The 22,714-nt window shown below is 47.8% G+C and overlaps 1 protein-coding gene across 1 annotated transcript in view; it reads left to right on the plus strand.

Moving 5' to 3' along the window:
- The window catches only part of ATP13A4 (ATPase 13A4), a 63,806-nt gene that overhangs the window by 32,128 nt on the left and 8,964 nt on the right, over positions 1–22,714 (plus strand). Inside the window, exons 14-25 of the mRNA XM_064152913.1 lie at positions 88–238; positions 1,708–1,794; positions 2,471–2,624; positions 4,614–4,725; positions 6,362–6,486; positions 9,067–9,230; positions 10,226–10,348; positions 12,330–12,409; positions 13,708–13,750; positions 19,292–19,401; positions 20,254–20,350; positions 21,729–21,801. Of these exons, the coding sequence (XP_064008983.1) occupies positions 88–238; positions 1,708–1,794; positions 2,471–2,624; positions 4,614–4,725; positions 6,362–6,486; positions 9,067–9,230; positions 10,226–10,348; positions 12,330–12,409; positions 13,708–13,750; positions 19,292–19,401; positions 20,254–20,350; positions 21,729–21,801 (1,319 nt within the window). The remainder of the gene's footprint in view (positions 1–87; positions 239–1,707; positions 1,795–2,470; positions 2,625–4,613; positions 4,726–6,361; positions 6,487–9,066; positions 9,231–10,225; positions 10,349–12,329; positions 12,410–13,707; positions 13,751–19,291; positions 19,402–20,253; positions 20,351–21,728; positions 21,802–22,714) is intronic.

The raw sequence follows: 22,714 nt of genomic DNA on the forward strand, positions 1-22,714 counted from the left end.
CATGGGATAGGACTTCAGCAGTGCCCTAGCAGCCAGATGCTGTTTGGTGTTATGTGATGGTAATTTTTGCATTCTCTTTCTCCTTAGCTTCCAGGACATTCACATCTTCCCTGGGGACCAGAGCCTCCCTTGGGGATCAGCGTTCAGAGCAATGGCAGTTTGCCATTCGCTGATTGCTTATGAGGGCAGGATCCAAGGAGACCCACTGGATGTGAAAATGTTTGAAGCCACTAACTGGGTAAAGCTGGGGTTTGGATTTATGCAAACAGTGGTGGGTGGTTTTGTCCCAAGCCCTCCCAAGCAAATAGCCACTTCCCACATACAACTAAAAGAGCTTAAACCTAGAAGAGATTTGACATAGCTGGGGTTTTTTTTGGAGGAATGGTCCTTGTTTCTACCCAGAACTTTCAACTTGGGGTACTCTGAGTCCTTCGTTTGTTTGATGTGAAGTGGTGGAGATTATGTAAACTCCACTGGTTATCAATGCTGACTGTGACTATTGCCAAGTAACAGCAAGTCCCAAATGTGATTTGTACGCAGATTAAGGCTGTTTTTACAGGACTTGTAGAAGGCTTCTGCCTTGTGTAGCTTTGAGCTACACAAATTGTTGGTGTTTGGTAGAACTCTGTGGATGTGAGGTTATTTCTACCAATTCAGATTTGCAATCCCCATGCCCCTGTGTAAGCACTCTACTTTTGGTCTTTGCCTCTTTACCTACCAGCAGTGCTGCTGTTTACTCTCTGATCAGTTGTAGAGGGGAAGGAATGAACATTTATGAAAGCTAAAAGGCTGCAAAATTGAGATGGAAAAGAAGAAAACGACCCATACATAATTGCCTGGTGGAAGGTATAGTCACGAGACACTGCTGACATAAGACAAGAGATTCAGGGCAGGATTAGACCTGGTCTAACCAGGTCAGACCTAGTCCAGTGGGGATGTCCCTGCTGACTACAGGAGGGCTGGACTAGATGACTTCTAGAGGTCCCTTCCAGCCCAGCCCGTTCTATCATTACTTGGTTTTGTGGGTAACAACATCTGTACTTAACATCTGTTTGGTTTGTGCCTGCAAAATAGCTCAATCAGACAAATTTCAGGGAATAAATTATCCTAATCAAAGATATCAAAGAATAAATGACAGGAGTTAGAGGGTGTTTTACCCCGGGCTTGGGGGGAGGGAATCACTTTGCCATCTCAGCCTTAGGCAGACACCTACTTAAGTGACAAATTAGACATGAACGATCCTGTTAGGTAATTGTGGAACACTATGTGCTCTTTAACACTTTTGTTCCTCGCAGTCCTGTTGTGATGATTACAAGCCAGCTGATTTTGGACTGCTTTGAGAGCAGGGGATGGTGCTTTCTACCTTCAGACAAATCCTTATTTAGTATTTTCCCATTGAGTCTAGCTTATATCCAAAGATTGCTGTGAATTTAGGTGGGTTGTAATGAACAAAGAATTTATTGTCAGTGAGAGGGCATAATCTGTTTGCTGTGTGAGAACACACCAGTATCTTAGTGAAGCTGTGGATTTGATTGCCAAGGGAGGCAGCAGGTTTTCCATTACTGGAGCTTTTTAGCGTGAGATCAGATAGACCCTCCCCTCTGAAATGAATCAGATGCCTTGTTCTGAGGGCAGGAAAACTCTAAATGATTTCTTTGAGGTTCCTTTCAGCTGTGATCTGAACAATTTTTGGTTTTCAATACACAGGTGATAGATGATTCCCCTGAACACCAGATGGAAGGTCGAGGAGTCACAGGCGCCACTGTTGTTAGACCTGGGCCAAAAGCCAGCAGTGTAAGCTATTTGTGAGACTCACATTCATGGTGGAGCTGCACTGTCAGTGCAGGAAACAAATGCTTAGCTGTCCTAGTCCAAGACAGCCCTTTCAGACTTTATCTTTCTTATACTGCCTGCAGAGAGATTAATTTACTCCCTCTAATTAAAGAGAGACGCTTGGGGGAGCCTTACCACTCACACCAGAAGCAGAGGGATGCTGGTGACAGATTGCACAGCTCAGGAGTTGGCCTGTCTTGGAGGCTCAAGGCTCAGTCCAAACTCATCTGAGTGGTCTCTAATGATCTCTAAAAGCACTTGAGAATGCAGTAGAGCCTGATAGCCCATGTCAGACAGTTACTGGTGATATACACTAAGGGGGTGCTTTCAGACATTGATCTTCCCTGTGCAAGACCTGGCAGTCTTGTTAAAGAAACAGGAGTAGTGAGCTCCTTTCAGCAAACTGCATCTAATAGCCTGCTAAAACTGTCAGTGAACTTTCCCTACTGCTTAAGATAAATGTTTCTGTGCACATTTCACCCCCTCTTTTTCTACCAGTCCTCCCTGTCCCATTGTGACAAATCAGCCCATTGTATGTGGTTAGCTTCTTACCACAGCTCAAAGGACCTATCTAAAATCCTTTGACCTGAGTTTAAAACCCTTGCTGCAGTACCTAACCCACTTGCTTTTCTCCTAGGCTCCAGTGGAAGGCATCACCATTTTACAGCAGTTTCCATTTTCTTCAGCCTTGCAAAGAATGTCTGTCATTGCTCAGGAGATTGGTGGGGAACAAGAGGTCTTCACCAAAGGGGCTCCAGAGATGGTCAGCACATTGTGTAGAGCAGAAACAGGTAGCTAACGTTTAAAAATGCTCCCTAGAAGTCCTTATGCATTTGTCTAAGTGACTTTTGGTGGTGCAATGAAGTGGAAGGTCCAGATGACACTTCTGGGTCAAAAAGTTTATAAAACCTCACCCTGGAAAGTTTGTCCAGGACTGAAGGGAGGCTGTAGCCAGGTGGGGGTTGGTCTCTTCTCCCAGGCAACCAGCAACAGAACAAGGGGACACAGTCTCAAGTTGTGCAGGGGGAAGTATAGGCTGGATGTTAGGAGGAAGTTCTTCACAGAGAGAGTGATTGGCATTGGAATGGGCTGCCCAGGGAGGTGGTGGAATCACCATCCCTGGAGGTGTTGAAGAAAAGCCTGGCTGAGGCACTTAGTGCCATGGTCTAGTTGATTGGCTAGGACTGGGGGACAGGTTGGACTGAATGAGCTTGAGGTCTCCTCCAACCTGTTTGATTCTATGATTCTATGACTAAGTTCTCATAGGGCCCTTCTCAGAAAAGAAAGACTGTTGAGAGGTAAAAGCAAGAACCAGCTCCTGCACGAGTGTCTTGGTTCTAATTTAAATTTCCCAGAGACTCAAATATAGTTGATAGAACCAATATCAATTTATAGGATGCCCTTCCCTCTTCCCCCTTCTTTCCCAAAAGAAAAGGAATTAGATGGAGAGAGAGGAAAGGTATGCAGACCCAAATGAATAATCTCACTGTGATTTGGAAGTTAAAAGAAGAAAAGTTTATCAATAAATAAAAGATATATGAGGTAGGGAACTTACAAAAGCATAGGGAAGGGGAAACAAGATACAACACATGTAAATATACAACCAGCTTTTGATAGCAATGGGTTTTGTCCACCTTGTGAGTGATGGCCACATGGTAAAACAAAGACAACCAGGAACAGGATGGTGATTTCTGGTGAGCAGGAAGGTGCCATGGGCTACGATGTTACAGGCACCAGAAGAGATGGGGAGATGCTTGATGCAAGCCAATTCCATCTGTTTATTGCATTCCAAACATATGTTTATACACCTTTCATCAGAAGGCTACAAATTCTATTGAACTGTAATTGGTTACACGGACCTGCCTTAGAAAGTACATACTAATTGGTGTAGACATTCATCACATTCTCTCAGCAACACATACATTGTGTCTAAGCAATCCAAGTCAGCAGAGATAGGTGAAAACCACAGGCTGCAGCCTTACCCTTGTTTCTATTTGTTACACCATTCTCTAAGGTCATTCCAACCTTCTATTTTATCTTAACTCAGCACTTCTGAGCTCGTGCACTCTCACCTGCCCGTGGCTTATGTTCCAGTCTATAACACTCAGACAATTCTATAGGATCACTGCATTTAATACTACTATGCCCAACAGGAAGGCAGGGAAGAGAGAGCAAGCAGAAAGTCCCCCTGCTTTTATGGCTCTTAGGAAGGGGGAGTAGTCTAACCACCATCACTTGGTAGTGTTTAAACCCACCCCTGCGGAGGGGTCAAGGCCACCTGGGGTCAGGTTGAAGATCACTCCCCCCAGGAGGGTTAACCTTGTGCAGCGAGGGGATGCAAACCTGCTCCTGCATGAGGCAGCACAAACCTTGCCAGAATAGATGCTTGGGAAAATTCTCTACAGGTTCAGAATACACCAAAAAAAAAAAAAAAAAGGTATTGAGTTTGGGTTTTTTTGTTGATTTTTTGTTTGTTTGTTGGTTTGTTTTTTCCTTTCCTCCAAGCCTTTGTAAGGCAGCTAGAAAAGCACAGCTCCTTCACGACGTGCTAGACACAGGTAAGTCTTTGCAGAGCAGTTTTGGCTCCTAAGTGCAAAGTGATAGAGGAAAAGGCAATAATTTTCTTCCTGAAGTTCAATTTGTCAGCTTTGCCTGATGTCCTTGGCCTGTTGGTAGAGTCGAGGTGTAGCTGCTCTCTGTGACAGGAACCTTCCCTGCTTCCTTTCGCTTGAAAGCTGTGAAATGCCCTGATCTGATCTGTCTCTTCCTCTTTTGAACAGTCCCATCCAACTTTGAAAGCAAGCTCCTGTTCTACACAGCACAGGGCTTCAGGGTCATCGGACTGGCATGTAAGCCTCTACAGGCAGGGAAGCAATCTGCGGATCTAACGAGGTAAGCCTTTGACAGCTTCTTATCAGCAACTTTCAACTGGAGGCTGGTGGTGCCTTGCATTGCCAAAATTCCCCTGCCAAGAACTGGGCTGTAGTGCAGAGTTTTGTTAGATTTGGGCCAGAGGGAACCTGATTTAAATCTGGATATAGGTCTGCCTGAGAACTGGTAGAGGGCACCTCACTACACCATACTTATGGCATAGCCCCAGAACAGCTTAGGTTGGAAGGGACCTTAGAGATCATCTATTCTAAACCCCTACTTGGTGCCTTTCAACTAGACTTGGTTGCCCAAGGCCTCATTCAATCTGGCTTTAAACACCTCGAGGGAGGGTGCATCCACAACCTCCCTGGGCACCCTATTCCAGAGTTTCATCATCCTTGTTTTGAAGAACAACTTTGCAGAATGTCAGGGGACTAGAAGGGACCTCAAAAGATCATCCAACCCACCTCCCCTGCAGAGCAGGATCTTCATAGAATGGGGTAGGTTGGAAGTGACTTCAAGGATCATCCAGTTCCAACCTCCTGCCATAGGCAGGGACACCTCCCACTAGAACAGGTAGCTCAAGGCCTCATCCAACCTGGCCTTGAACACCTCCAGGGAGGGAGCAGCCACAACCTCCCTGGGCAACCTGTGCCAGTGTCTCACCACCCTCACTGTAAAGAACCCTTTCTTAACATCTAGTTTGAATTTCCCCTCTTCCAGTTTAAACCCATTACCAGTCTAACCCTGCTCTCCCTCAGCTTCAAACCATTCCACCTAGTCCTGTCTTTAGGCAACCTTATGAAAAGTCCCTCTGCAGCCTTCCTGTAGGCTCTCTTCAGGTATTGAAAGGCAGAGCCTTCTTCAGGCTGAACATTCTCAACTCTCTTAGCCCATCCTCACATAGTTCTTAGCTTTGGCTCACCAGAGGATGCATAACTCTAGTACACTCCTCCCTCAGTCTATCATTTCTACCAGCCTCCTTGCAAATTTATCCAGGCTTTCACCTGAAGAGAAGTTTTGGGTTGGCTGGGTGGGAGTTTTGAGGGATGTTTGATGTCCTGGCTCCTTGATGCAAGAAAGGCAGCAGATGACCCCCATGAGACCAGCACACACACTAAAGTGTGTTTGTTGTACAGTCCTCAAATGAACAGGACTAGGGTGCATGAACTATCCCAATCAGAGCAGCACAGTTTGTGAATCTTGCAGGAAATTCAAGGTCCTTTTTTGTGCTGGCTAAGGATGGTGCATGAGTGGAAACCAGCCTAACTTATCCACCAGGCTTTGTGTTGGTATGTGGAGTAGATAGCTCAAAACTGACTCTTTTGGTTTGGTAATTAGGCAAACATGAGCTGGAAGCTGGCTGTGTGTTGAGCTCATTCTTCAGAGCAGGGGAAGAAAAGAACAGAAGGGTGGAAAAAAAACAATTGAAGATCCTCCATAAACAACCAGCACCACTTGCTGCCAGTGTCAAGCAAGCTCTGGTAGTGTTTAGAGCAACAAAAGACAGCCTAGGACTGCTAGCAACTAACAAACTAGTTCTTTTGAGTTAGGTGGGATGATTAGCAGTTAGACCTGGCTATCAGCAAACTCAAAGCAAAACCAGGACAAAGACTAAAAGAAGAACTACATTTGTCTGTCCCTTCTTCACCATTAGGGAGGAGGTGGAATCTGAGCTGACATTCTTGGGTCTGCTGATACTGGAGAATCGATTAAAGCGGGAGACAAAGCCTGTCCTGGAAGAGCTCAGTGCTGCTCGCATCAGGAGTGTTATGGTCACAGGTATCTACAGAGGGTGAATTATTTACATGGCCACTGGCCCATACAGGGAGCTCACTGGTGTTTGAGTGAGCAGTCTGCTGCTTTGTCACCACTTGTAGGAAGGCACAGACATTTGTGTAGCTCAGGAAACTACAGCCCAAGAAATATCTCTCTTGCAATAATGACATGAGCTCAACCACGCAGGCTGATGCCCCTGACCACTTCACCAAGCTGTCAGACACCCAACTCTTAATCTGCCCCACCTTCACCACAGATCAGAACCTTTGTGTTCCCTTGATGGCTTCCAGCAAGTCACAGTATCACAGTATCATCAGAGTTGGAAGAGACCTCACAGACCATCAAGTCCAACCCTTTACCACAGAGCTCAAGGCCAGACCATGGCACCAAGTGCCACGTCCAACCTTGCCTTGAACAGCCCCAGGGACGGCGACTCCACCACCTCCCCGGGCAGCCCATTCCAGTGTCCAATGACTCTCTCAGGGAAGAACTTTCTCGTCACCTCCAGCCTAAATCTCCCCTGGCACAGCCTGAGGCTGTGTCCTCTTGTTCTGGTGCTGCCCACCTGAGAGAAGAGAGCAACCTCCCCCTGGCCACAACCACCCCTCAGGTAGTTGTAGACAGCAATAAGGTCACCCCTGAGCCTCCTCTTCTCCAGGCTAACCAATCCCAGCTCCCTCAGCCTCTCCTCATAGGGCTGTGCTCAAGGCCTCTCCCCAGCCTCGTCGCCCTTCTCTGGACACGCTCAAGCATCTCAATGTCCCTCCTAAACTGGGGGGCCCAGAACTGAACACAGCACTCAAGGTGTGGTCTAACCAGTGCAGAGTACAGGGGCAGAATGACCTCCCTGCTCCTGCTGAGTCCATTTGTTCTCCCTGATAAGGATATCAGATGGTATGCACAGAGACATAGAATGCAAGATCCCATCTTTATAAGGGCCTCATGAAGTCCTGTTATAAATGAAGAGAGGTGGAGCATGGGTGCCAGGACAAAGCACTGAACCTGATAACATCTGGTAACTCATGCCTCCCATCTCTACTTATTGCACTGTTTCCCTTGAAGGGCTGTTTTGGATTCAGATAGGATAATCCCTACTTTTGCCATGGAAGTTTTCCCAAGGGTAACACAGACCTTGTATTCTTGGGCTTCAGCCCTTTCAGCACTCACCCTACACTAAAGCTGTCTAAAGCCAGTTGATGAGAATCAGTGACACCAGCAGCAACATTACAGTGAATCCTTTCTTGTTCTCTTCAGGCTGAAAGAAAATATTTTCCCTCCAGGTGAAAGTGAAAAGATTTCATTTCCAGATGAAAATGCATTTAGTTATTGAGACTGAGTCTGTCTGCAGGGTTTTCAACTTTACCAGAAACTCTTAGGTACAGATATAGAAATCTCATAGAATGGTTTAGGTTGGAAGGGACCTCAAGGATCATCCAGTTCCAACCTCCTGCCATAGGCAGGGACACCTCCCACTAGAACAGGTCGCTCAAGGCCTCATCCAACCTGGCCTTGAACACCTCCAGGGAGGGAGCAGCCACAACCTCCCTGGGCAACCTGTGCCAGTGTCTCACCACCCTCACTGCAAGGAACCCTTTCCTAGCATCTAGTTTGAATCTCCTCTCTGCCAGTTTAAACCCATTACCTCTTGACCTGTCATTACAAGACTTTGTCAGTAGTCCCTCCCCAGCCTTCCTGTAGGCCTCCTTCAGATACCGGAAGGCCTCTATAAGGTCTCCTCAAGGCCTTCCCTTCTCCAGGCTGCAGAGCTCCAACTCTCATAGCCTGTCCTCACAGCAGAGCTGCTGCAGCCCTCTGAGCATCTTCATGGCCCTCCTCTGGACTGGCTCCAACAGTTCCATGTCCTGCTTGTGCTGGGGGCTCCAGAACTGCACACAGCACTCCAGGTGGAGCCTGACAAGAGCAAAGGGGCAGAATCCCCTCCCTTGCCCTGCTGGCCACGTTGCTCTTGCTGCAGCCCAGCACAGCGTTGCTGTCTGGGCTGCACTCACACTGCAGGGTCATATTTCATCATCCCAGACCCCCAGGTCCTTTTCCTCAGGGCTGCTCTCAGCCATTCCCTACCCAGCCTGGACTGTGCCATGCTTGGGACTGTGCCAACCCAGGTGCAGGACCTTACACTTGGCCTTCTTGAATGTCATGAGGTTGGCCTCTGGATGGATCCCTGCCCTCTAGCAAGTCAACTGTGCCACACAGCTTGGTGCCATCTGCAAACCTGCTGAGGGTGCACTCAATTCTTCCGCCCATCTCACTGTCAAAGATGTAAATCTTACTGAATCTTGTGGATATGTTTGAAAACTTGGAATTCAGGAGAAGGCTACAGCTTCCTCCATAAACAATTGCAGGCTCACAGAATATTAGGGGTTGGAAGGGACCCAAGGAGATCATCAAATCCAACCCCCTTGTCAGAGCAGGACCACAGAATCTAGCACAGCTCACACAGGAATGCATCCAGATAGGCTTTGACAGTCTCCAGAGAAGGAGACTCCACAACCTCTCTGGGGAGCCTGTTTCAGTGCTACAGAGGTAGACATTTTCAGATAACTTTCCTCTTGATTCTTCCAGGTGACAACATGCAGACAGCTGTAACCATTGCCAAAAGTGCTGGGATGATTCCTCCAGCAAACAGAGTAATTCTCGTGGAAGCAAACAAAACACCTGGGTCTTTCTCAGCATCTATCACCTGGAAACCACTAGAAGAAAACAAACCTGAAGATCATGCAAGCATGGTGAGCAAATAAGAAGCAGCTATTGAGCTTAGGAAAACAAACTAAACTGGAATGCTTTAAATTATACAGTGGGATTGTGGTGGTATAGCAGAGAGCAGTCATTTACCATTGGTGGTGTAACAGAGAGCAGTCATTTACCATCGCCTGCGTGTCAGGATGCTATGTGATAGGAAAGTGTTTGCAAAGAAGGGACTGTTGTCCAAATGTGCTCCCACAGAGCTTACTTCCTAATGTATTATCTTGTGAACATGTTTTTGTTAACTATGTGGCTAGGTTTGAGAGCAGCTTTGCTTCAGAAGCACGAGAAAGATTTTATCTCTAGCCCCCATGCTTAGCTGATGCCAGCTTAAAGTGTGTTTCCTTTCCCTGCAAGGTAACTTTGGTAGTGTAGCTGTGGACTTAAAATCTGTGGGAGTGCACTGAATGAACCAGCCCTGTCTGAGAGTTGGCACTTCCCAAAGCCTGCAGAGTTAAACCACAAATTAGTTATTGAGAAACTGCATCTACCAAGTGAACCAGACTAGCTGTGCTAGAGAATCCTGCTTCATCAAGCATCTCCACAAAGAAACTGAGGCAAAGACCAGTTATTCTCCTGAATAACTGAATGTACTCCTTCATTCCTGTATGACTGAAGGTGCTGAGCCTTCTGTGAGAAGCATTAGAACCAAACTGGTGGTCAGGCCTCTCTGCAGAAGCTGTTGAGAGATTTCTTTCTGCCAAGGCTCAGGCTGAGCAGCGACTTTGCTGTATTTCACCTCAAGGGATAATACTGAGGGCTAGCTTTTGAGATACAAGAAATGCCATTAATTTCAGTGTGAAATGGGAATTATATGCCTAAATCCCTTTACAAAGCCAGATAAAAGAAATGGGCCTCCCAGGGTCTTCACACGTGCATGTGCCCTCCCCATGGTATGTCCTTTTGTCTGGAGTAGTGCTTGTGCACATAGCAGCTTTTAAGAGCCTGGAAGCAGCATTCATCCTTTCTTGTTCTATAGGAGGACAACAGACAGACAGACAGAAGCAGCAGTCTGGCATCAGGATTAGGCCACTATCATTTTGCCATGAGTGGAAAATCTTACCAAATTGTAACACAGCACTTCAGGCACTTACTTCCAAAGGTAAGATCTGGGTTAAGTAGAATTGTCTACTTGAGAGCTGTCCCTGCCCATGGCAGGGAGGTCAGACTGGATGACTTCTAAGGTCTCTTCCAGCCTAAGTCATTTGTCAACTCAACAAATCACCATTCAGCAGAGACAGACTGTCTAGATGTAATTAGCTGAACAGATTTGGACCAGGACATCTTTTGGGAACAATTCTAACCTTGAAATATTTATAGGCTCAATGAATCTCTGACACTAATTTACAGGGAAGAATCTGAAAAGCTAGATTTTTTTCCTCCTGCACCCAAAAAACTCACCCCTGCCTTATGGTGTGAGGACATGACTTAAAATGTGTGCCCTATTCTCTGGCCCTTGCACAGCTCTGATTCTGCCACATTTTGGGCAGCAGGAGAAAATATGGGACTACATTTCTGTTTGATGGAAAGGACATTCTCATCACAACAACCCCAAGCAGCATTACAGGCCAGGGACAGAGGGGTTGGAGATCAGCCAGGAAGAGAGGGACCTGGGGGGTACTGGTAGAGAGTAGCTGAACATGAGCCAGCAGTGTGCCCAGGTGGCCAAGAGAGCCAATGACATCCTGGCCTGGATCAAGAACAGTGTGGCCAGCAGGACAAGGGAGGTTATTCTTCCTTTGTACTCAACACTGATCAGGCCACACCTTGAGTGCTGTGTTTGGTTCTGGGCTCCTAAATTTAAGAGAGATGTTGAGGTGCTGGAATGTGTCCAGAGAGGGCAATGAAGCTGGTGAGGGGCCTGGAGCACAGCCCTGTGAGGAGAGGCTGAGGGAGCTGGGGGTGTGCAGCCTGCAGAAGAGGAGGCTCAGGGGTGACATCATTGCTATCCTCAACTATCTGAAGGGAGGCTGTAGCCAGGTGAGGTTGGTCTCTTCTGTCAGGCAAGCAGCAACAGAACAAGGGGACACAGTCTCAAGTTGTGGCAGGGGAGGTCTAGGCTGGATGTTAGGAGGAAGTTGTTGGCAGAGAGAGTGATTGGCATTGGAATGGGCTGCCCAGGGAGGTGCTGGACACCCTGGAGATGTTCAAGAAAAGCCTGGATGAGGCACTTAGTGCCATGGTCTGGTTGATTGGCTAGGGCTGGGTGCTAGGTTGGACTGGATGATGTTGGAGGTCTCTTCCAACCTGATTGATTCTATGAGCTCTCTTCTAGTGGCCAGGCAACTCAAATGACACCCCAGGCTTCTCGTTCTTATTGTGATTTTTTTATCAAAGTAAAGAAGATTCCTTTTATCTTTGAGCATCAGCCTTTCCTGCTTTGGAAGTCTGTGCTGGTTTGAGGCTAATTGGAATATTTTACTGACAGAAATTAAATCTCTGGTTGTAAGGGGAAAAATAACAGTGACCTGTATCACTCATTCTTCTGCTGAGAGACACAAGTAGTCAAAATATAAGATAAAGCACTCACTTTTCTCAGCTCTCACCTGTTTTTATTTCTTCTCCCTGGTGGTCTGCGTGGTTGCATCTGCCTTAACTCTTTAATCTGATTTGCCTTTTACCTCTTCCCTCCTCATAGTCTTTCTGATATCTCATCTCAGATCTATCACATGAGCTATACAAAGGTTTACCTGGTTATTTCTGAGCAGAGGGAAAGAGGAGGCAGCAGGTGGAGGTTTTTGTTGGGAGCCTCCTGGGCGGTCTGACTGTTTCAGGAGGGATATTTTTTGGTGTCTCTGTGTCACTTTTAACTTGTGTCTAACTGTAAATATCTCTATATTGTGTGTATATATGTGTGCTTGTAAATTATGCTAAGCTGTTAATATAGCTCCCTTAATTTCCAGCCAACTGAGTCTAGTCTGGTGAATTCTGGGGGAAGGGGAGGGGTGGGACAGGTAACAACCAAATCATCACAAAGTCTAGCAGAAGTTGTTTGGAAATGTGGAGTTTTGGGTAGTTTCTGTTCCCTAGGACCACTGTGACTTGAGTGCTCAGAACAGTCACTTCCCTTCCTCTCCTTACAGCTCCTGTTGAACGGAACAGTGTTTGCTAGAATGTCTCCTGGTCAGAAATCCAGCCTTGTGGAAGAGTTTCAAAAGCTGGAGTAAGTTCATAATGAGCATTAAGAGTGAGGAAGTGTTTGATGAATTTCCAGGCTTTGAATGTCTAGTAAGAGCTCAATCTAGACTAACATAGCATTTCTTGGAAGAGCAAAACCTGCAACTTCCAGAGACATGCAGCCTGGCAATTAAATGCCAGAAGCCTGCTGAGGAAAATGATCTGAAGCCCATGTTGGCTTGGTAACCCATCAAAAACCTGATAGTCCCATGACTCCAGGTCTCATTTGTTCTCATCATCCTTCATTCTTGCTTTTCTTTCCGGGCTGAAGTAGGGGCACTTGTCTACTCAGCCTTTTTAGAAGTGTATCCCAGCACTGCAGCTTCTCCTGTGCCAGCAGCCTTTTGACTGCAGCATTGCTGATTCAGTGTGATGGGTTAGAAACCATGGGCAGGCAGTCTGGATTGGTGTGCCTTGTGCTGCTCACAGAGGCAGGTACATATTCTTGAGTCCCAGATTCTTGTTGCTTATTATTCAGCTGTTTCCCAAGTCTTTTGAAGACTTCCATCCTCATCTCAACTAGCTAGGGCTTTGCCCTAGAGCAAGGTTATCATTAGGCTGTTTCAGATTCCAGCCTTGTGTGAGCAGCTGTGAGCACCCCAGCCACTGCCTGGCCTCCCTGGACCACCATCAAGGCCTCCCAGTGAGAACACTAAAATCCAAGGCTCAGCAGTATAAGACACAAGTGAGCTCCTGAAGCGTTAGGCTGATTTTACTTGGATGCTGCAGAAACAAGGATTTACTTTCAGGGCTCACGTTTTTGCAGGGTAATTTCAGCCTCAGGGTGGAGAACTGACTCCAGATAGCCTCTTAAGCCGCATATCTCTTCTCTTTCTACTTCTGCTGCTTCCATCACTCACTGTCTGCCCCAAGAGATTCTGGCAGGATGGGACTCCAAAGCAGCACCCCCATTCATGTCTATCTCCAGTGCACATGAGGTACCAGTACCCATTGGGGTTGTCACTATTTAGCCCTTTCCTCTGTAAGAATTGACCTTAAGCCAAGTGAGGATGGAAGACTGAGCCTGCTATAGAGAACAAACCACTTCAGGCTAATATATTCTTCAGTCCCTTACAGCAGAAAATCTCTTCTGTATGCACCTTTTTGTTGCAAGCCCAAAGCCCATATGCAGTCCAAAGCCCTGGGCTTGTGTTTTGGTCTTTCAACCTCTCAGAAGGGCTTTCATGACTTGTATCAATGACTTGCATGGAGTAAGTTCTGATTCTCTGCTGTTGAGAGTTTCATTTTCCCCAGAACTGAACTGTAGGTCACTCTCTTTTTCAGTTACTTTGTGGGCATGTGTGGAGATGGAGCAAATGACTGTGGGGTAAGTGAAAATTCTTCACAATGTATTTATAGAGAGAGTGAAAAGTGCAATGTCAGTAGAATATCCCAAACTGAGGACATGCTGGAGGTGGGAGTGTTATGCTTGTTCACAGAGCAGCTGGACTGGCACCAGTACTGATTTAGTCCAGGCCCCACAGCCTGGTCCTTACGCTGGAAGAACTGCCTCAGGCAGAGATTGCTGCAGTTTGTGATCTCCAGGACTGATTCATTTCCTTCACAACAACTCTCAGGGGATTCTCTGATTTCTGTCAGCACCTTAAGTGCCTGGGAGCAGAGAAGACTAGGGTGAGGAGTTTCCATGAGTAACAGCTGTAGCCCTACAAGGTTTTTGGAAATGCACGTTTTAGAAGCACTCTAAAGTGTTGTCTTTTGTTTTGTTTTCTGAAAGGAGGAGTCCATCCAATAAAATAAACCCCTTGTGTTTCTAAGGACACAGGAATGCTCAAAGCACAGGAAAAAGCAGGGGGGGAAAGAGAAAAAAGAAGGTTCAGACATTCATAGAATGTTAGGGGCTGGAAGGGACCTCAAAAGATCATCTGGTCCAGCCCCCCTGCCAGAGCAGGATCACCTAGAGCAGGTCACACTGGAACACATCCAGGTGGGTTTTGAATATCTCCAGAGAGGGAGACTCCACAACCCCCCTTGGCAGCCTGTTCCAGTTTTCTGTCACCTTCACAGGTTAAAAAAAAACAAAACATCCTCAGGTTCATATGGAACCTTCTATGCCTCAGCTTCTGCACTTGACCCTTGTCCTGTCATTGGGCATCACCCAGCAGAGCCTGGCTCCAGCCTCCTGGCACTCGTCCTGCACATATTTATAAACATTTAGGTTAGAGAGGAGAAGATTAAAAGGGTGACCTCCTTAAAGCCCCAGCTCCCTCCAGCTCTCCTCACAAGGAAGATGTTCAACTTCCTCAATCATTTTTGTGGCTCTGTGCTGGATTCTCTCAAGCAGCTCCCTGTCCTTGAACTGGGAGGGCCCAGAACTGGACACAATACTGCAGATGAGGCCTCAGCAGGGCAGAGTAGAAGGGCAGGAGAACCTCCCTTGACCTACTAACTACAACCCTTCTAATACACCCTAGAATGTCATTGACCTTCCCGACCTCAAGAGCACACTGCTGGCTCATGGCCATCCTTCCATCCACCAGCACTCCCAAGTCCTTTTCCCCTTCACTGCTTTCCAGCAGGTCAGTCCCCAATCCACATGGATACACAGGATTGTTCTTTCCCAGGTGCATGACTCTACACTTGCCCCTATTGGACTTCATTAGACCTCTCCCTGCCCAGCTCTCAGCCTAAGTCTCTCTGAATGGCAGCACAACTGTGGTGTGGCAACCACTCCACCCAGCTTGGTGTCATCAGCCAACTTGCTGACAGTGCACTCTGTGCCCTCATCCAGCTCGTTAATGAATACATTGAATAATACTGGTCCCAGTACTGACCTCTGAGTGACTCCACTAGTTACAGGCCTCCAGCCAGACCCCATCCCATTGACCACAACTCTCTGACTCCTTTAACCAGTTCCCAATCCACCTCACTATTCCACCACCCAGAGCACACCTCCTCAGTTTAGCTATGAGGATGCTGTGGGAGACAGTGTCAAATGCTTTACTGAAATCAAGGTAAAGCACATCCACTGTGCTGCCATCATCTATCCACCTGGTTACATCTTCATAGAAGGTTATCAGGTTGGTCAAACATGACATCCCCTTTGTAAAACCATCCTGACTGCTCCCAGTGACCTTCTTGTCCTTGACAAAGCTGGTGAGAGGCCTGGAACACAGCCCTGTGAGGAGAGGTTGAGGGAGCTGGGGGTGTGCAGCCTGCAGAAGAGGAGGCTCAGGGCTGACCTCATTGCTGTCTACAACTACCTGAAAGGAGGCTGTAGTCAGGTGGGGTTGGTCTCTTCTCCAAGGCACCTGGCAACAGAACAAGGGGACACAGTCTCAAGTTATGCCAGGGAAGGTCTAGGCTGAATGTTAGGAGGAAGTTGTTGGCAGAGAGAGTGATTGGCATTGGAATGGGCTGCCCAGGGAGGTGGAGGAGTCACCATCCCTGGAGGTGTTCAAGAGAAGCCTGGCTGAGGCACTTAGTGCCATGGTCTGGTTGACTGGACAGGGCTGGGTGCTAGGTTGGACTGGATGATGTTGGAGGTCTCTTCCAACCTGCTTGATTCTATGAAGCAGGCACTGAGGATAAGCTGCTCCATTATCTTACTGGGTAATAGGGGTGAGGCTGACTGGTCTATAGTTACCTGGCTCCTCCTTCTTACCCTTTTTGAAGGTTCCACAGAGCAGAGGTTCTTGGCCCCTGGAGGTTCCACAGAGCAGAGGTTCTCGGCCCCTGGAGGTTCCACAGAGCAGAGGTTCTCGGCCCCTGGCAATGGGTCTTCTTTAAAAAGATTTTTCTAGTTGGCAGAGCTGTTTGCTGAGATTTTGGAGAATGAATTCTAGGCTCAATATTTAGTTGGTACGAACAACATGGCTATTCCTTTGCCTACAGACTCAGGAAGAGAACAGGCAATCATTTCAACCAAAATACATTGAATAAATGGAATTCCAGAGGGCTGCAGACTTAGCAGTGGATTAAATAAACAACAGTGAGTTTTGTCTTACATTAAATAAAGTATTTCAACAAAAAATATCATCAGGGCTTAGAATTAGGTGATTCTGACAGATCCATGATTCTATTTTGGAATGATCATTAATTCTTTCCCTACCTAACCGGGGGGGCCACCAGGCCCCCCCGGCCTTTAGATCCCACTCCCATTCACCCAGTGTGCACCATGGGTACTCACCAGCGACGCCAGGAGGGGATCCCTCTGCCCAGATGGGCAAGCTTGAGGCTTCTGCCTCTCCTGGGTCCGATTATAAAGGGGAGTGGGCAGGGAGGGCAAAGTGGCCACACCTGGGGTGGGAGGAGACTCCAGCAGCACCCAGGTGATCCACAGTTTTAAGACTAAGTATCTTAATTGTAAATTAAGGTTTCTCCAGAGAATCTGAGAGAGAGTTCAGGAGGAGGGACTCTTAAGGGGCTGACTGTGGTGGTTTAGGCTGTAACCCGCCCCCCCCACACTTTTGGAAATGCCCCAGCTAACTCAGACTGACTCTGGGAATATAAATGGAGCTATTTATTTACAGCTAGCACAATATACAATCAGCTATTTACAGTCTCACAGTATCATCAGGGTTGGAAGAGACCTCACAGATCATCAAGTCCAACCCTTTACCACAGAGCTCAAGGCCAGACCATGGCACCAAGTGCCACGTCCAATCCTGCCTTGAACAGCTCCAGGGACGGCGACTCCACCACCTCCCCGGGCAGCCCATTCCAGTGTCCAATGACTCTCTCAGGGAAGAACTTTCTCCTCACCTCCAGCCTAAATCTCCCCTGGCGCAGCCTGAGGCTGTGTCCTCTCGTTCTGGTGCTGGCCACCTGAGAGAAGAGAGCAACCTCCTCCTGGCCACAACCACCCCTCAGGTAGTTGTAGACAGCAATAAGGTCACTATACAGAAATATACAAAGGAAAAGTAATACAGAAACACAACTCCCCTCCCAGAAACCTGAGTCCCCAGGAGGGGTTCTCAACCACCCCCAACACCTCCCCCTGCCCCTCTCAACCGTACCCCAATCTTGAGAAAGAATAGAGGTGCAGCCAAGAGGTTAAGGAGCAAGGTTAGTGGCAGTGAGGTTAAGGAGATGTGGCTTGGTCTGAAGGCAAAAGCAGAGAGAGAGCAAAATGGAGAATGTTATCTAATGTTAACTTCTTGTTCCCACAGTTCTCAGCGAGACTGTGAGAGAAGAGACACAACCATGTTTTCCTTTCATAACCAATTATCTACTTTCTCTCACCAAAACATTCTAGCCTGCTTCAAACTAGCACACTGACTGAGATATCAGAGCTATGTTTGTCCCATTTCACTGGCTTGTTACGTTTCTCTATAGCTGGGAGTTCAGAGTGTTCTTGCTCTCTTGCTTGCTCACTTTTCCCTGTGTCTCTCCCTCTGGCCTTGCCTGCTTCTCTGTGCTGACCATTCACAGAATCATAGAAAAATTCCATTTGGAAAAGACACCCAAGATCATGTCCCTACTCTACAAAGTTCACCCTCAAACTGTATCCTCAAGCATCACAACCAAACAACTTTTAACTGCATTCGGAGTTGGTGACTCCACCACCTCCCTGGGCAGCCCACTCCAATGCCTGACCACTCTTGCTGGGAAAAAATGTTTCCTAATGTCCAGTCTAAACCTACCCAGTCACTGCTTTAGGCCATTCCCTCTTGTCTATCACTGTTTACCTCTGAGAAAAGACCAACAGCAGTGTCTGCACAATGTCCTTTCAGGTAGCTGTAGACAGTGATGAAGTCTCTCCTCAGCCTCCTCTTCTTCAAACTAACCATCCCCAGCTCCTTCAGTCACTCCTCATAAGAGTTATTTTCCAGGCCCTTCCCCAGCCTTATTGCCCTCCTCTGCACTGGCTCCAGCACCTCCACATCCTTCTTGCATTGAGGTGCCCAAAACTGAACACAACACTCAAGGTGTGGCCTCACCACAGCCAAATATAAGGGAAAAATCACCTCCCTACTCCTGCCGGACACAGCATTTCTAATCCAAAGCAGGATGCCATTGGCTTTCTTGACCCCTTGGGCACTCTGTTTGCTCATATTGAGTTGTTTAGGGTTATATTGTTTGGGTTACACTGCAGTAGGAGGTAAGGCAACATGGCCCTTGCAGGCTGAGGTGTCCAGGAGAGTACCTGAGCTATTGTCTAGTTGTATATAGAATCATAGAATCAGCCAGGTTGGAAGAGACCTCCAAGATCAGCCAGTCCAGCCTAGCACCCAGCCCTAGCCAGTCAACTAGACCATGGCACTAAGTGCCTCAGCCAGGATTTGCTTCAACACCCCCAGGGACAGTGACTCCACCACCTCCCTGGGCAGCCCATTCCAATGCCAATCACTCTCTCTGTGAAGAACTTCCTCCTAACATCCAGCCTAGACCTCCCCTGCCACAACTTGAGACTGTGTCCCCTTGTTCTGTTGCTGGTTGTCTGGGAGAACAGACCAACCCCCACCTGGCTACCATGTCCCTTCAGGTAGTTGTAGACAGCAATGAGGTCACCCCTGAGCCTCCTCTTCTCCAGGCTAAACAACCCCAGCTCCCTCAGCCTCTCCTCATAGGGTTTGTGCTCCAGGCCCTTCACCAGCCTTGTTGCCCTTCTCTGGACACATTCCAGCACCTCAACATCTCTTTTGAATTGAGTATTTGTATATGTGTATTACCTTTTCTATTTAGCCTACTTTACTTCCAAATGCTGAGGAGTGTGGTGATTTGCTCTCTGGTGCTGGTGGGGTAAATCCCAAATCCCAAATTCTAAGCTGTGTCAAAGCAGCAGAGGAGGACACCCATGTAGCAAAAAGGACCTGCTGCTCCCAGAACAAAGCATCATGTCTTCACTTGCATGTCAGTTGCTGTGCCTTCCTGCTGTGTGTGTGCTGAAGAAGAGTGTGAATTTCAGGCTCTGAAGGTGGCCCACGCGGGGATATCGCTGTCGGAGCAGGAGGCGTCTGTGGCTTCCCCGTTCACCTCTCGGACCCCCAGCATAGCGTGTGTGCCAGAGCTGATCAGGTAAGCCTGAGGGGTTTGTTTCCTCTTTCACAAAGGAGGCACTTCCCACTCTTCTCAAATATTAGTTTTGGCTGTTCCCACCAGGGCAATATGGACAGAGGCAGAGAAAAAGAAATGCCTTTAACTTTGTAGAATTACCATTTGAATGCTTCCCACCTGAAATTCACAGTATCACAGTATCACAGTATCATCAGGGTTGGAAGAGACCTCACAGATCATCAAGTCCAACCCTTCACCACAGAGCTCAAGGCTAGACCATGGCACCAAGTGCCATGTCCAATCCTGCCTTGAACAGCTCCAGGGACAGAGACTCCACCACCTCCCCTGGCAGCCCATTGCAGTGCCCAATGACTCTCTCAGGGAAGAACTTTCTCCTCACCTCCAGCCTAAATCTCCCCTGGTGTAGCCTGAGGCTGTGTCCTGTCGTTCTGGTGCTGGCCACCTGAGAGAAGAGAGCAACCTCCCCCTGGCCACAACCACCCCTCAGGTAGTTGTAGACAGCAATAAGGTCTCCCCTGAGCCTCCTCTTCTCCAGGCTAACCAATCCCAGCTCCCTCAGCCTCTCCTCGTAGGGCTGTGCTCAAGGCCTCTCACCAGCCTCATTGCCCTTCTCTGGACATGCTCAAGCATCACAGAAGGTTAGGGGTTGGAAGGGAGCTTGAAAGATCTTCCAGCCCAACTGCGTATGGAGAGGGCAGACAGGAGGAGCAGACCCCTTGCCTCATTGCTGTCCTTTATCCAGGTTTCTCTGCTGGTGTCACAAGCCTTGTTTTCCAGCAGCATTTGGAGAGGGCAGATAGGAGGAGCAGACCCCTCACCTCATTGCTCTCCTTTATCCATGTCTCCACACAGGGAAGGCCGTGCTGCCCTCGTCACTTCCTTCTGCATGTTCAAGTACATGGCACTCTACAGCATCATTCAGTACCTCGGCGTTCTCCTGCTGTACTGGGTATGCCTTGGAAACGTGTTGGCTAGAACTGGAGGAGCTATGGCTCCCTTGTAGGAGAAACATACCATCAAAGTCACCATAAAACCAGAGTGTGGAGCTTTACCTTTATCTGAGCTGCCAACTCCTGTGGCATGATTGTATAGCCTGTTTGTAGCCCCAGCTGAGAACTGAGAAGGTTCTTGCTAATAACTTCAGCCAGTGAGCTCAAGATCCAAGCTGAGTAAAAAGAAGGTTGAGATACTAACAGCTTTTTGGCTGAGGGCATATGTCTGTGACAAGGGAGAATCTGGCATGAGCATAAGCAGTTTGTTCAGCATTTAAAGCATGAATTAACTTCACAGTATGTAAAATCCTCTGGAGTGCCTTAAACCACTTTTACATGGCTTCTTCCCAAGCTTGGCATTCAGAAGCCACACAGAATTCAGGAAGCATCTCTCTTCCAGTAGCCTTCTTTTTATTGCACTGAATGAACTGGAAGTGTGGTTAGCCCAGACAAAGCACAAAACGAGCATTCACCAGGCCCTATTGGCAGGGTGGTGGTTGCCTGCTCTCCTTGTCTGCTGAGTGGCATTTCAGAACAAAGAGCAGAGCACTGGGGGTGCTGGTGGATGAGAAGCTCAGCATGAGCCAGCAGTGTGCACTTGCAGCCCCGAGGGCCAACCAGATCTTGGGCTGCAGCAGGAGAAGTGTGGCCAGCAGGGTGAGGGAGGTGATTCTCCCCCTCTACTCTGCTCTGCTGAGACCTCACCCGGAGTACTGCATCCAGCTCTGGAGCCTCCATTACAAGAAGGATGTGGACATGCTGGAGCATGTCCAGAGAAGGGCCACTGGGATGCTCAGAGGGCTGGAGCAGCTCTGCTGTGAGGAGAGACTGAAAGAGTTGGGGCTGTTCAGTCTGGAGAAGAGGAGGCTCCCAGGTGACCTTATTGTGGCCTTTCAGTGTCTGAAGGGGACCTACAAGAAAGCTGGGGAAGGACTTTTCAGGATATGAGGGAGTGACAGGACTAGGGGGAATGGAGTAAAGCTGGATATGGGTAGGTTCAGACTGGAGGTAAGGAGTAAGTTCTGCAGCATGAAAGTGGTGAGAGGCTGGAATGGGTTGCTCAGGGAGGTGGTTGAGGCCCCATCCCTGGAAGTGTTTAAGGCCAGGCTGAATGAGGCTCTGGCCAGCCTGATCTAGGGTAGGGTGTCCCTGCCCATGGGATGATGATCCTTGTGGTCCCTTCCAACCCTGACTGATGCTATGATTAGCTCCATGAAAATAGCACAGCTTTCTGGAGAAGATGTAAACAAGCCCATGCCCAGATATCTGATTTATGTTTTGTTTTCTTTCTTTTCTTTTATCTTTTTTTTTTTCCCTTTGTGCTCCTCTTTTCAGCAACTAAACTCCTTTGGCAATTACCAATTTTTATTCCAAGATCTGGCTATTACCACTGTAATTGGTGTGACAAGTAAGCCCCTTAGTCATTTTATGTATTAATAAGAGAATGATCTCAGATATTTTTTAGCTCCTTGGAAATGCATAGTACAGGAAGGAAGGAAGGAAGGAAGGGAAGGAAGGAAGGAAGGAAGGAAGGAAGGAAGGAAGGAAGGAAGGAAGGAAGGAAGGAAGGAAGGAAGGAAGGAAGGAAGGAAGGAAGGAGGGAGGGAGGGAAGGAGGGAGGGAGGGAGGAAGGAAGGAAGGAAGGAAGGAAGGAAGGAAGGAAGGAAGGAAGGAAGGAAGGAAGGAAGGAAGGAAGGAAGGAAGGAAGGAAGGAAGGAAGGAAGGAAGGAAGGAAGGAAGGAAGGAAGGAAGGAAGGAAGGGAAGGAGGGAAGGAAGGAAGGGAGGGAGGGAAGGAGGAAGGGAGGGAGGGAAGGAGGGAGGGAGGGAGGAAGGAAGGAAGGAAGGAAGGAAGGAAGGAAGGAAGGAAGGAAGGAAGGAAGGAAGGAAGGAAGGAAGGAAGGAAGGAAGGAAGGAAGGAAGGAAGGAAGGAAGGAAGGAAAAAGAGACTACATACTGAGTGCAGGATGTTTGGATTACAAAAGGAGATGTCTCGTTTGAGAAAAAGCTCTGAAATAAGATAGGTAATTCTCAGTGGTGCATTTGCTGAGCAGGTAGGTTGTTGATAACTGTGATATTATCTCAAGAAAGAGCAAAAATAGACCTGAAGCAATGGGAAGTCTATTCAGGCTTTATCCTGTTGAATCGGGAAGGCAGATAAACAAAGATACTTAAGGATTAATGCCCGAGTGAAAAAGTGTAGGGATCGACTGGAGTCCAGCTGGTATTTGAAGCTATGTAGGCAGGAGGTGTGCCAGTCAAGAGACAAGAAAACAAAGAACAAAGAAACGAAGGATGTCAGACAGTACAGAGCAGGAAGTTG

The sequence above is a fragment of the Pogoniulus pusillus genome, chromosome 13, assembly GCF_015220805.1.
Source record: "Pogoniulus pusillus isolate bPogPus1 chromosome 13, bPogPus1.pri, whole genome shotgun sequence".
Taxonomy (NCBI): Eukaryota; Metazoa; Chordata; class Aves; order Piciformes; family Lybiidae; genus Pogoniulus; species Pogoniulus pusillus.